Source organism: Aegilops tauschii, chromosome 7, assembly GCF_002575655.3.
Source record: "Aegilops tauschii subsp. strangulata cultivar AL8/78 chromosome 7, Aet v6.0, whole genome shotgun sequence".
NCBI lineage: Eukaryota > Viridiplantae > Streptophyta > Magnoliopsida > Poales > Poaceae > Aegilops > Aegilops tauschii.
Window position 1 is genome coordinate 452,646,495 of NC_053041.3, and position 11,805 is coordinate 452,658,299.

Genomic DNA, 11,805 nt, shown 5'->3' on the forward strand with positions numbered 1-11,805 from the left:
CTTACCTCCAAGGAAGTGAACATTGGGATACATCCTCATCTCCGTGTCTTCGGTTATTTATAACCCTAGCCACTACTTGTGGTTTACTTTGGTCTCTTGACCCTGCATTCACTATATCTTGTTGTCCTCATTATATTGTGTTGGTTACCATATCGTAGAGATCATTTAGGCCAACACTTTATAGTCCGCAATTCATACTTGCTACTATCGTTCTATCTTATGCTTAGTGTGAATTGCTAGCTTGTAACATTCATTTCCATATCTTGTGACATAATTTGTGTAAGCTTGTATTGCTTACTTGTGGTTGTGTGTATTATTCATTTACATATCTTGTGATATACATTGAGTAAGTTTGTGTAACTTACTTGTGCTTACTCATATCCTCGCTGTTCTCATCTTGTTTATCCTAAGTTGTTGGTGCACTTAGTGAGCCTAGTATATTTAGGATTTGTGCTTGAAAAGTATCCGCTTAGTTTATTTCCGCATTAGGATATAGCCAAATCTGTAAAATATTTTAAAACGCCTATTCACCCCCCTCTAGGAGACATCTCGGTCCTTTCAGATGGCGAGAAAGGACGTGCGAGAGAGCGATGACCGAGCCAGAGGGAAATCAATTTGGGGAGGTGCGGGGGTTGCAACGGTGTTTGGAGTAGTTGTGGGCCGAATGCTACGACAATATAATCTAAACCCACTGGAATAAATGCCTTCACAAATTAATCCAAGGTTGGAGTCCCCCTCGCAATGTAAATAGCTCCGGCTTTGCGGGGGATGGAGAGGTAGCTTCAATGTGTGGAAGATACGGCGTGAGAAAGCAAGGTCAATCGAGACACAGATAGATAGAGAGACAAAGTGAGTGTGGTTCGACATTCGTTGAAAAGATATATATATATATATATATATATATATATATATATAGACATACATATATATAATGTGGGTCTATTATGATAACACCCCTTAAGAGTCTTATTCTAATAACACCAGCCTTATTCTGCACATCCCCCACCAGATCGCCGCAGCCCCTCCCCTCCCGACCTTCTACAGCGGCAGCGGCCTGGGAGCGCCGCCGCCCCTCCCCTCCCGACCTTCTTCCGCGGCAGCGGCCTGGGAGAGCCGCCGCCCCTCCCCTCCCGGCCTTCTTCTGCGGCAGTGGCCTGGAAGCACCGTCGCCCCTCCCCTCCCGGCCTTCTTCCGCGGCGGCAGCCTGGGAGCGATGCCGCCCCTCCCCTCCCCGCTTTCTCCCACGGCGGTGGCCTGGGAGCGCCACCGCCCCTCCCCTCCCGGCCTTCTTCCGCGGTGGCGGCCGGTAGCGACGCCGCCCCTCCGCTCCCCGCGTTCTTCCGTGGCGGCGGCCAAGCAGCGACGCCGCCCATCGCCTCTCGGCCTTCTTCTGCGGCAGCAACCGAGCAAAACCTCCCCCACCAGCATATCGTCCTTCTTCCACGGCAGCAGCTCGGTAGCGCCGCCACCGAACTCCTTCGGGCCTGCAATTACCTGTACTTCATCAGATGTGGATTGGTGCTTCCTCGACATCAAACCAATTCGAGCGAGGAGGACCGTGCGCAAGGTTCCTTCATCCACGGCAGCTCCTTGGATTAAGTCTGCAACGACCTTCAGAGCAAATCCTCCGTCTCCGTTCACCTTGAGCAACGTCCAGATTGCTCATGAACTTCTGAAGGGCAAGTGGACTGCACGGGCGAACGCGAAAGTTGTGCAGACGGACGAGAAGGGAACTTCCTCCCGCAAATGCAAGAAATCACTGCAACACGAGGTAAGCAGTACACTTCCTCAACCATATCAGTTTAGTTATTCCAGACAAAGCAGTACAAGCAGTCCAGTACGCATACAAAAACGATGCAGTGCGGTTGCTTCGGTTCGTTGTGGGGGAAAATGCAGTGCACTTACTCGGTTATGCAGTACGCTTGTGTAGGTTCATTACGGACAAAGATGCAGTGCGGTTACTTCAGTTCACCTTGCGGGCTGATGCAGTCAACGTGCATTAGTTCGCAGTACCATATGAAACACATTGCAGTTCGCATGATTCAGTTCATTTTGTCTGACAATGCAGCTCGGTCGTTTGTGTGCAGGAAATGACGTTCAGCAGATACAAAATGCCGCGCATAATTGACAACCCAGGGAACAACAACTTTCAGAAGAGTAAAGCTTCTTCTGAAAGAGAAACTGGCTGGGTTACCCCTGAGATTCCTCGAGGATTCTTCACGACAACAAACAAGGTGCAATACTCTCCAGAAGAGGGATTTTCCCGGGGAGAAGAGATAGTCGAGGATGACGACGATGTCACATTCGTGTGGGAGGTCACTCACCGACAAGAGGATGAAGATGACGACGATGAAGATGAGCCAATAACAGTTCTCAACCCAGAGTATAAGCACGAGTTCACTACGTTTGCACAGCATGTCCGAACAGACAATGATGATGCAGTTGAACACGATGTTGCAGCAGATGATGATTATGACTATGATGATGTGCCACCGCTCCAAAATTTTCAAACCAATCCACTGAGACATCGTCACAACACTGGATTACCACCACGTCCACCTGCTGCACCCCAAAACAGAGCCCAGCGTCCACCTCCTGCACCGAAAAACAGAGCTCCAAGCAGAGCTGCTGCATCAACTTCGACACTGCGACCACCAACGGTGCCTCGGTCAAAAGTCAACAGCAGGTACAAATCCTCCTCACTATTGCCGCCACGAGATCCTCAACTACACAGATCTTCTATAACCCCGCCATGTCCAATACAACCCGGTGAGCTGCAAACACCATCGGGTGGACGACTCTACACACATGTAAGTTTATGTTCTGAAAAAAATAGTAGTTGCAGTCCATTCAGATAACATTGCAGTGCACACTGATATTTCTTGTGATGTTTGACCTAGCATCTAATACATTGGATTCTTCTGAAAACTTAGGAACATTGCAATGCTTTATTAAACTCGTATGCACTCCTCGTATTTAAAAAACAGAACAAAACAAATTATCTCATAGAGCATTGCACTTAATGCAGGATAAAAACATGCTGTTGAACCTCATACCTGCCGCTGGAATGAAGTTCACCACGTATGACAAGGCATGGGACTTTTACAACAATTATGCAAGATGTGCAGGGTTTGGCATACACAAGAGAGCAAAACACAGGACAAATGCCTACATTTTCTGATCAAGAGAAGGGACGCACAAGCAGACTATGTCAGATTATCACCGGAAACGTCAGAATACATCAAAAAGGATTGACTGCAAGACAAAGATTAGAGTCAAAAAGAGGAAGGACGACAAATTTGTGATAGAAATGGTTGAACTCAACCACAATCACAAGATGCTGGAAAGCCCCGGGATGCTTTTGCACATGCGATCGCACAAAAAAGACGATCCTTTGATAGACCAGTTAGTGAAAGAAATGCAACTCGACAACCACACACATGCTCAGAAGATGTCAACGCTGTCGCGTATGTCCGGTGGTTTGCAGTACATGGGACATACTAGCCGCGACTGGGTATACAAGTAAGCACATCACAGAACATATCACTTGAGCATCCTATCGGTAATGATTTCCTGTTTGATGAGATGAGTTTGCATTGCGTTTGAAAATGCAGGAAACAAAAGTTTGCCAGAGAAGAGTCGCAAGATGACGTCAAGAAACTTATGGATTTCTTTGAGAAGATGCAGAAGATAAACCCAGAGTTCTTCTATGATTATGACGTTGATGCAGATAACCGTGTAAGAAACGTCTTTTGGGCCAACGCAAGTTGCAAAGGATTGTATGAAGATTTTGGAGACTGCGTTACATTTGACACGACGTATAAAACTAACAAATTCCACATGCCGCTGGGAGTCTTCGTGGGAGTGAACCATCGTCTACAGAGCACCATATTTGCTGTTGCCCTCGTGCGAGATGAAACAATACCATCATTCGAGTGGGTTTTCAAAACATTTCTGAGGTGTATGAACAACAAGCCACCAATCTGCATGCTCACAGGTGCAAAAAAACAAACAAACACCTGCATACTTACGTTTGTTTGGTGCACTTATATTTCTTCCATCTATCTTACACACACAAACAACTTAATAAAAAACACTATTTGTGCCTTCCCAGACTAGTGTTCTTCGATGAAGGCAACATTAAAAGCTATCCTCCCACATACTCTGCACAAGTTGTGTCGGTGGCATATCATGAAGAAGTACAAAGACCACCTCGCCTTGCTGTATAAGGCGCACGAGAAACTCAAGGGTGGCCTCAATGCGGTGCTGAACCACCCACTAATGCCGTCAGAATTTGAACGAGCATGGAATGACCTCATTCAGATATACAACTTGCAAGACGACGAAGTGATGAATAACCTGTGGGATGACATGCACGAGTGGATCTCGGCTTACTACAAGGAAATTTTCTGTGCTCGGATGACTTCCACGCAAAGAAGCAAGAGCATGAACCGCATACTGAAGGAAAACTTTGTCAAAGAGAAGCATGATCTCCATCTGTTTGCTCAGCAGGTGGACAAGTGCATTCAGACTAGGAAGGCCGTAGAGCACGCAGAGACAGTAGCAAATGAGGTAAACAAAATTTCAATCAAAAACTGCTAAAATATAACTACAAAAACAAACAATTTTTTCATTTCTCTGGTTCGTAACAGTGCATTTCTAATCATGCAGTCAGAGGTAAAGACAACAACCCAGTTTGGGTTCGAGGTTCAGCTATCAAAAGTGTATACAAGGGCAGTGTTTGTAGATTTCAAATAAACACTCTACCGTAGCACTGCATTCAGAGCAGAACGGTGCCGTGAGAACCCGACAAAGTATCTCGTACACCACTACAATAGATCAGATGCATTTGACTGGGCAAGGCATATTTTCCAAGTGGTCGCCGATGAAAAGAAAGGTGTCTACGAATGTGAGTGCAAACTCTAGACACACACAGGTGAGACTCCTATCAAAATAAATTCTAGTTTCTGAGAGTCATGCACGAAAGCTCACTTACTGAACTTTAAAAGTCCACATGCATGACTAATTCACAAAACCAAATGAAGTTCACTTATTTAAAATGAACAAATAATGAAAAAATGTGTTTATTAATTTCATGCAGTTCACTTAAAACACAAAGAAAACATGTGTTGTCTGCAGGGCTCTTTTGCGTCCATGTGTTATGCATGCTTTCTCATTTGAGAGTACTCAAGATTCCTGAGGTGTACATCATGAAAAGATACACCGGTAACGCAATATCAAATGCGACGTTTGACAGAAGAGACTATGAACAAACAACACCAGATGGAACCTGCTTTTTTGCCGTAGAAAATTGCTGACAGAAACAGCAATGGACCTTGCAAACAGAGCGACAAGGTCCGACACTGGGTGCCACAGAGCATTGTCTGGTATGAGGGCACTGATCGAGGAAGTTGATGTGCTCAACGAAGAAGAAGAAGAAGAAGAAGAAGAAGCAAAACTAAAGCAAGCAGAGAAATCCCAGCATGACAATAATGCCGAGCAAGTAGAAAATACCAAATATAGCGGAACTGGTGCTATCAAAAAAGAAACAATTCTTCCACCTCCTGTTTCAAACACAAGAGGAAGGAAGAAAGGGGGCGACGCAACCCAGAAAAAGGTTGCATGCAAGGAGAAAAATGATGACAAAAACAGTAAGCCACAGCCTGAGCTGGAAAGTGATGGTCACCCACTAGGAATAAGAAGGTGCAAGACATGTAATGAAATCAGCGGCCACAATTCCAGGACATGTACAAAAAGACATGAACAAGAAAAACGAGGACATGGCGATGCACAACCAAATAGAAATTCCACTCACAACACTAAGAAATGGAAGAAGCCGAGACGTTGTAGCATCTGCAAAAAGAGGAAGAGACACAATTCAAGAACCTGCCCCAAAAGAACAAAATCAGAAAATGAGGGAGACGAACAAGATGAAATCAAAGAAGAAGATGGTGACACAACTGAAGAAGAAATGGCTTATGAAGAAGCAGATGAAGAAGAGGAGGAAGAAGAAGAGAGTGAAGAGGATGAAGAACATGAAGAAATTGAAGAAGCAGTGGCTTATGAAGAAACAGATGATGAAGATGAGGAAGAGGAAGAAGAGAGTGAAGAGGACGAAGAACATGAAGAGACAATGCCAACAAGACCACCACAAGGGAATGCTACTATACAAAAACAACCGAGAACGACACCACTTTCAAAAAACAAGGTAGGAGCACGAAAGGATGCAGTTCACAGTGCTCGAAAACGAAAGCCACCATCAACAAGCAACCGGGGAGCAAGGAAGGATGCAGTTCACAACACTCAAAAACAAAAGCCGCAATCAACCAGCACGAGGGGAGCAAAGTAGGATGAAGTTAACAGCACTGGAAAACGAAAGCAGCGATCAACCAGCACGCGGGGAGCAAAGAAGGATGCAGTTCACAGCGCTGAAAAACAAAAGACGCCATCAACTAGCACGCGAGGGACTACAAACACAACGGTGCAGAGACAAGAACAAGCAACACCGCCACGGAAAACAAAAGAAAGTTCAACATTAGACACGCTCCAGTCACCGCGGAGAAGCAGCAGGTTAATGACCAAATAGATGAACTTCAATAAATTAATCATATGCATAGCAGTTTGCTTATCTGTATGACTCATGTATCAGTTTAAATTTTGTGTAAACACAAATTTCCCGCTGACTATGAGTTATTCAACTAAACCATGTAAAGAGAAATGGTGTATAGAGTATACCATATATATAGCAGTCTAGAGTAAAACTTTGACACATTTCGATCCAAAAACAATGTAAAAAATGCAGTTAGCTCACTGGCAGCACGAAGTTCAGAATAATAATTGAAGCGGTTCAGATCACAAAAGTGCTTATTACAAAACACATCAAAAATATGAAGCGTTCGACACGCAAAAGTACTTATTACAAATCAACCTCATAACCTTAACAAATCACGTCAAACGTGATTCTAACCGTACGATCCTCGAGTTCAAAGAAGTTGAGGACAACAACTTGCTCAGGCATCAGGCCACTATCAATGACAAACTCCTTCCACCCTTTCTGCAAACACAGCCGCCCGTCAATGCCTACACGGTACTTGGCTGGTTTAAGGTGTCCATTACCAAGAACAACTTGGAGAATTCCCTTCTTCTTGAGCCGGAGATACCTAACAGCTCGTTGGGGAATTTTCTGCAAAAAAGCAGTAGAGATTAAACATAATCTAATGTGCAGTGCGGAACTTGCAAACAAGAAGTACGCTTATAACTATTATGAAGTTCTTGAGACTACCTGCATGTAGTACACAACGTACAAGTGGGGAAAATTGTGGAAACTATTACTTCTCATCTAGTATCTAAGCAGTACACATATTGTAACCATGCAAAATAAAACACGAGCTCCATGCACACAAGCAAAAAAATAAAAACAAGATATAAGTACAAAGTGCAGTACACTTCAATAAAACAAAATAAGTGCATTCCTAAAAAACTAGAATTTCACACTAGTATGGAATTATACAAAAAAATAGAAAACACAAAGAAAAAATCAGATCAAGCGAAAAATACCATCTTGTAGTGAGTCTCCACATCTGTTGGTGTAAGATGATGGACAAAAGGACTTGTGCGGCCAAGGCCACGGCAAAGCAGGGCGGAATAGAACGCAGAAACGTTGATGTGGCCCATATCCAATCCTTCTATGAATACTGTGCCATATGCAAGCTGCTCCGCTCGCCCAGCTCGGCACAATACCTCCCCCCCACGACGAGCACGACGGGCCTGCGAGCAAGCTGAGCAATCGCAGTGCATCGGCACACCACAACCATGGCCGCAGCAGGAGAGATTCGCACAGGGGCCTGGAGCCATCGCAACAAAAACCTAGAAAAGAAAAAAAATAAAGAGAGGCTAGAGAAAGTGGAGAAGTTGCGGCTAGAGGAGAAATGAACTGCAAAGGAAGGGTAGAAGTTGGCCTACATTTATAGAAGAGGAATGCAAAAAGGTCAAAACTGAAAATTAAAGGGGAGTTCATGAAAATTATGTTACCAAGAATGAAGGACAATCAATAAAGGTTTATGTTACCAAAGAAAAAGTCTTACCAGGAAGTTCTACAGAGACTTTGACTGCAGAAATTCCCACGAACTAACCGCAGATCATTAAATAATAATTCTCTAAAAAATTATAATCCACAGACCATTTTATGTGTGCAGTTCTCCAAAGTCTTACCAGGAAGTTCACTATATGTGTGCATGAAGTGCAGCACATGCTCAAAATGAAGCATAAGAGAAGCACTTTAGCGCAGTGCACAAAAGCAATTAGTGCACCTGATGTAGTCCTTAAATGTAAGCCATGCAGTCCGCAGCGTTGGCATAACCAGTCACAACTTTAGCACAAAGAAGCATGCACGCAGTGCAAAATGTGTACATCTGCAATACAGGACCATGACGAATGCAGTGCACATAGAGGCAACAAAGCAGTGCACACCCGTACACTAGAAAAAATGATAAGTAAGAGGGGAAAACAATACAGAAAATTTCTACCAATGCAGTGCACAAAAATGTAGCGCAAACATGTGTAGTACGGAATGCGTGCACATGCAGTACATAACCCTGATCAATGCAGTACACGGATGTTTTGCTAAGCACTGCACGCCCCTACATTAAAAAATACTTAAGATAGAAAATACAAAGAAAAAAAATTGACCACCACAGGTGCACCCGGCCCCAGCCAGTCTCGTAGTAGGTCTGCACCCACCGTAGGCGAGCCGTTCTGAGCCATAATGCATGGGGCCGGGCACACATGGGCCCACAGGTCATAGAGCGTAGAGCAGCGAGCGCCGTGTATAAGCGCCCAAATAAGTAACCAGAGGAGTTCGATACGGCTGCCTCGCCAGTGCTTATAAACAGGTCGGGCGAGCCTTCTGCGGGCGAGGTGGGACTAAACATTAGGCCGCACACAACGCACCGGGAAGCAGCCGTGCTCATAGGCCGACTTGGGCCCAATGCGTCTTCACTCCCTGAACATAGGCCCAACAAGGCCCACTAAGAAAAAACAATAACTTCAAAAATAAAACATCAAAGAAAATGAGGAACATTTTTTAAATGAATAACAACAACAAAAGAAAATGTGCATGGGCACTGCCAGAAACTACAATTCGCTATTAATAAATAAAACGCAGGAAGCCCGAAGTCAACGTATAAATGCAGTCCGCAACGTCCAACAATGCAGTTCTCCACGTGGAAGCACGAAGTATTAATTTTTCTGAAATGCAGTTCTCTTTCTACTTCATTGCAGTATGGCTAAAATGAAGAATGCAACCCTGTTAGTTAAGCAAAGCAGTCCGTTATAAAATAAAGAACTGCATGAAAGAACTCCATCAAGAAACTAAATGTGCGTACATCTGTATGAATCCTAATCCGATATAATTCAGTGCACGAAGAATAAATTTCACTTCCATGCAGTACACTATGTGGACGTACGCAGTTCTGTTCTGATAGCAAAGAAGTGCACTTACTAGGAAAATTAACCGAAAACACAATCATCACATTTTTTGACAGTTGCGTGCATACCTGAACAAGTCACGAAAAAAGAGGTGACGACATTCCGGATTTCCAACGCACTAACAGAGCCTGCTCATAGCAGAACCTCTCTGTAGTTGCCACGTAACTAAAAATAGAGCCCCACCACGCTACCACCCCGCTCCACCTCTCCCATGTCCTGTCAAGGAGAGCAGAGGAGAAAACACAATTGCTTCGTACCCCAAAAAACCCCATTGCATCTTCTTCTCCACACTTCCTTTCACTAACCTCTCTCTCCAGAACAAACACGAGAGAGCAGAGCATAGTCATGGCAGATGCACCTCTGTACAAGCAGCGCCGCAGGTACACCAAGGAGCTCCACGACGTCGACCTCCACGGAAACCACAAGCTCCACGTCGTTTGCACAAGCAAGGGTGAAGACGTGGATAAGATGCTGTCCACGCTCAGGAGGAAGCTCGGCGGAATGCCCGTCAAACTAGTCGGCGTTGATGTCGAGTACACGCACTACATGAAACCACAGCGGGCAGCAGTGCTCCAGCTATGCGCAAAAAACGAATGCCTTGTCTACCACATCTCTTCAGCTAAAGACAGGTCAGAATAACTATCAATCTGTACTATTGCTTGTCAATATTGATTTTAAATTTTCTTCACTGCAATTGCCAATATTTAAACTTTGGTTCTCATTTTTGAAAAGCATGGCATATGAATTCATTAACAGTTTTCATCTGGCTCCATGTATGTCACTCATGTGTTCAATTCTTGAATTATATGATCTAGCAATACACGTAGTTTTATTTTGTTTTATCAAATACAAACTATTTGACTGAACAATAGAAAACTGCAACATTACTATACAAAACATGTATAAAATTCAGTTCAAGAATACAATCATGCACAAAACATGCATTGTTTATGCAATATATTATCAGATTTACTAGTTATGTGAACAAAGTATTAGCAACTACTCAATGCAACAAATTCAGATATTCATATTGCAGTTCAGTTTCAGAAAAACCAAAAAAACATTGGTAGTTCTAAGAAAATAAACTATATTCACTATATACAAACATCTTGCAGGCCAATGGAACTAGACAAATTCCTCATGAATGGCGAGTACACCTTCGTCGGATTCGCCATTGAAGGAGACAAAAGCAAGCTGAAGCTATCTGGTTTGGAGATCAACTCCGACAACTACATTGATATTCAGGTGGAATGGAGAGACCCATACAATAAAAAGAAGTTTGACTCTTTGGCTGATGTTGCCGGCAGGATGATAGACATTCACTACCATGACATGAAGAAAAAAAATTAACCGCAAGGAGGACCATACTTTGTGGGGATTTTGCCCACTGCCAGAAAAGCTTATCAACTATGCAGCAATAGATGCATTCACAACATATGAGTCATGGAGAATCATCTACGATGTCACAATGGGACTGGACAGGGCAAAAGAGACAAACAAGCAAAGCAGAAGAAGAACAAGGCTGTAATCCAATACAGCAACTAGAAATAATCAGGGCTATGTTTTAGTTTCACTTTACTTTAGTCGTTGTGTTGTTCTTTGTTTCATGTATGCAAGCAGTTCAGTTGCTTCATATCGAACATTTCTTTTGTAAAAACAATGTCGTTTTAGAATTATCATCAAATTTTCTTTCTGTTGTTTCACTTTACTTAGTTCAGTTTGTTTGTGATCAATTGTTTTCGCTGAAATTAGTTTGTGTTAGAACAAGTATACAGAAAACTTTGAAAAAATTAATGTGTGATACCAAAAAATACTATTCACATACAAAACATATTCAAAAACAACGTTAAAAAATTAAGTAATCTGACAACAACTCATACCTAAAAAAGAAAGATTAATGCAGTTCACAATGGTAAAAATAAGCATTACACATTTGTACACATGCAGTCCACAGAAAGTAATTATAGAAAAAGAACATTAATATTAATATTTATAAAAAATATAATCCGCAGACCATTATAAACAAACATGAATACAGTTCACATAACAAACATAAGGCAGTTCACAAAGTGTATACATGAAGTGCAGTACGTGCATAAATGCAGAACGAGAGGGGCTGCAGCAACTTTCGTCGAGTGCACAACACACAGACTTGGTACGCGCAGTGCAGTACTCAACATTGGTGCAAGCAGTACAAATGACATCATTTGTACTACCACGAAATATATACACCCCAAAAGAAAAAAATGCTTCACATAAGAAAAAAATTGACCACCCACCGTAGACGAGCCGTTCTGAGCCACAATGCATGGGGCCGGG

The 11,805-nt window shown here is 43.2% G+C and overlaps 1 protein-coding gene across 1 annotated transcript; it reads left to right on the forward strand.

Annotated features, from left to right (window-relative positions):
• The first annotated feature begins 9,831 nt into the window (after positions 1-9,831).
• LOC109733415 (uncharacterized) lies at positions 9,832-10,836 on the forward strand. Its single transcript, XM_020292631.1, has 2 exons — positions 9,832-10,115; positions 10,602-10,836. The coding sequence occupies exons 1-2, from the start codon at positions 9,832-9,834 to the stop codon at positions 10,834-10,836; spliced, it is 519 nt and encodes a 172-aa protein (XP_020148220.1).
• Positions 10,837-11,805: the final 969 nt, after the last annotated feature.

What these genes read in the sequence shown, in the direction of transcription:
- LOC109733415 (XM_020292631.1), top strand. Translation starts at nt 9,832, where the DNA reads ATGGCAGATGCACCTCTGTACAAGCAGCGCCGCAGGTACACCAAGGAG. An exon ending in ATCTCTTCAGCTAAAGACAG is followed by an intron (nt 10,116 to 10,601) that starts GTCAGAATAACT and finishes AACATCTTGCAG; the next exon opens with GCCAATGGAACTAGACAAAT.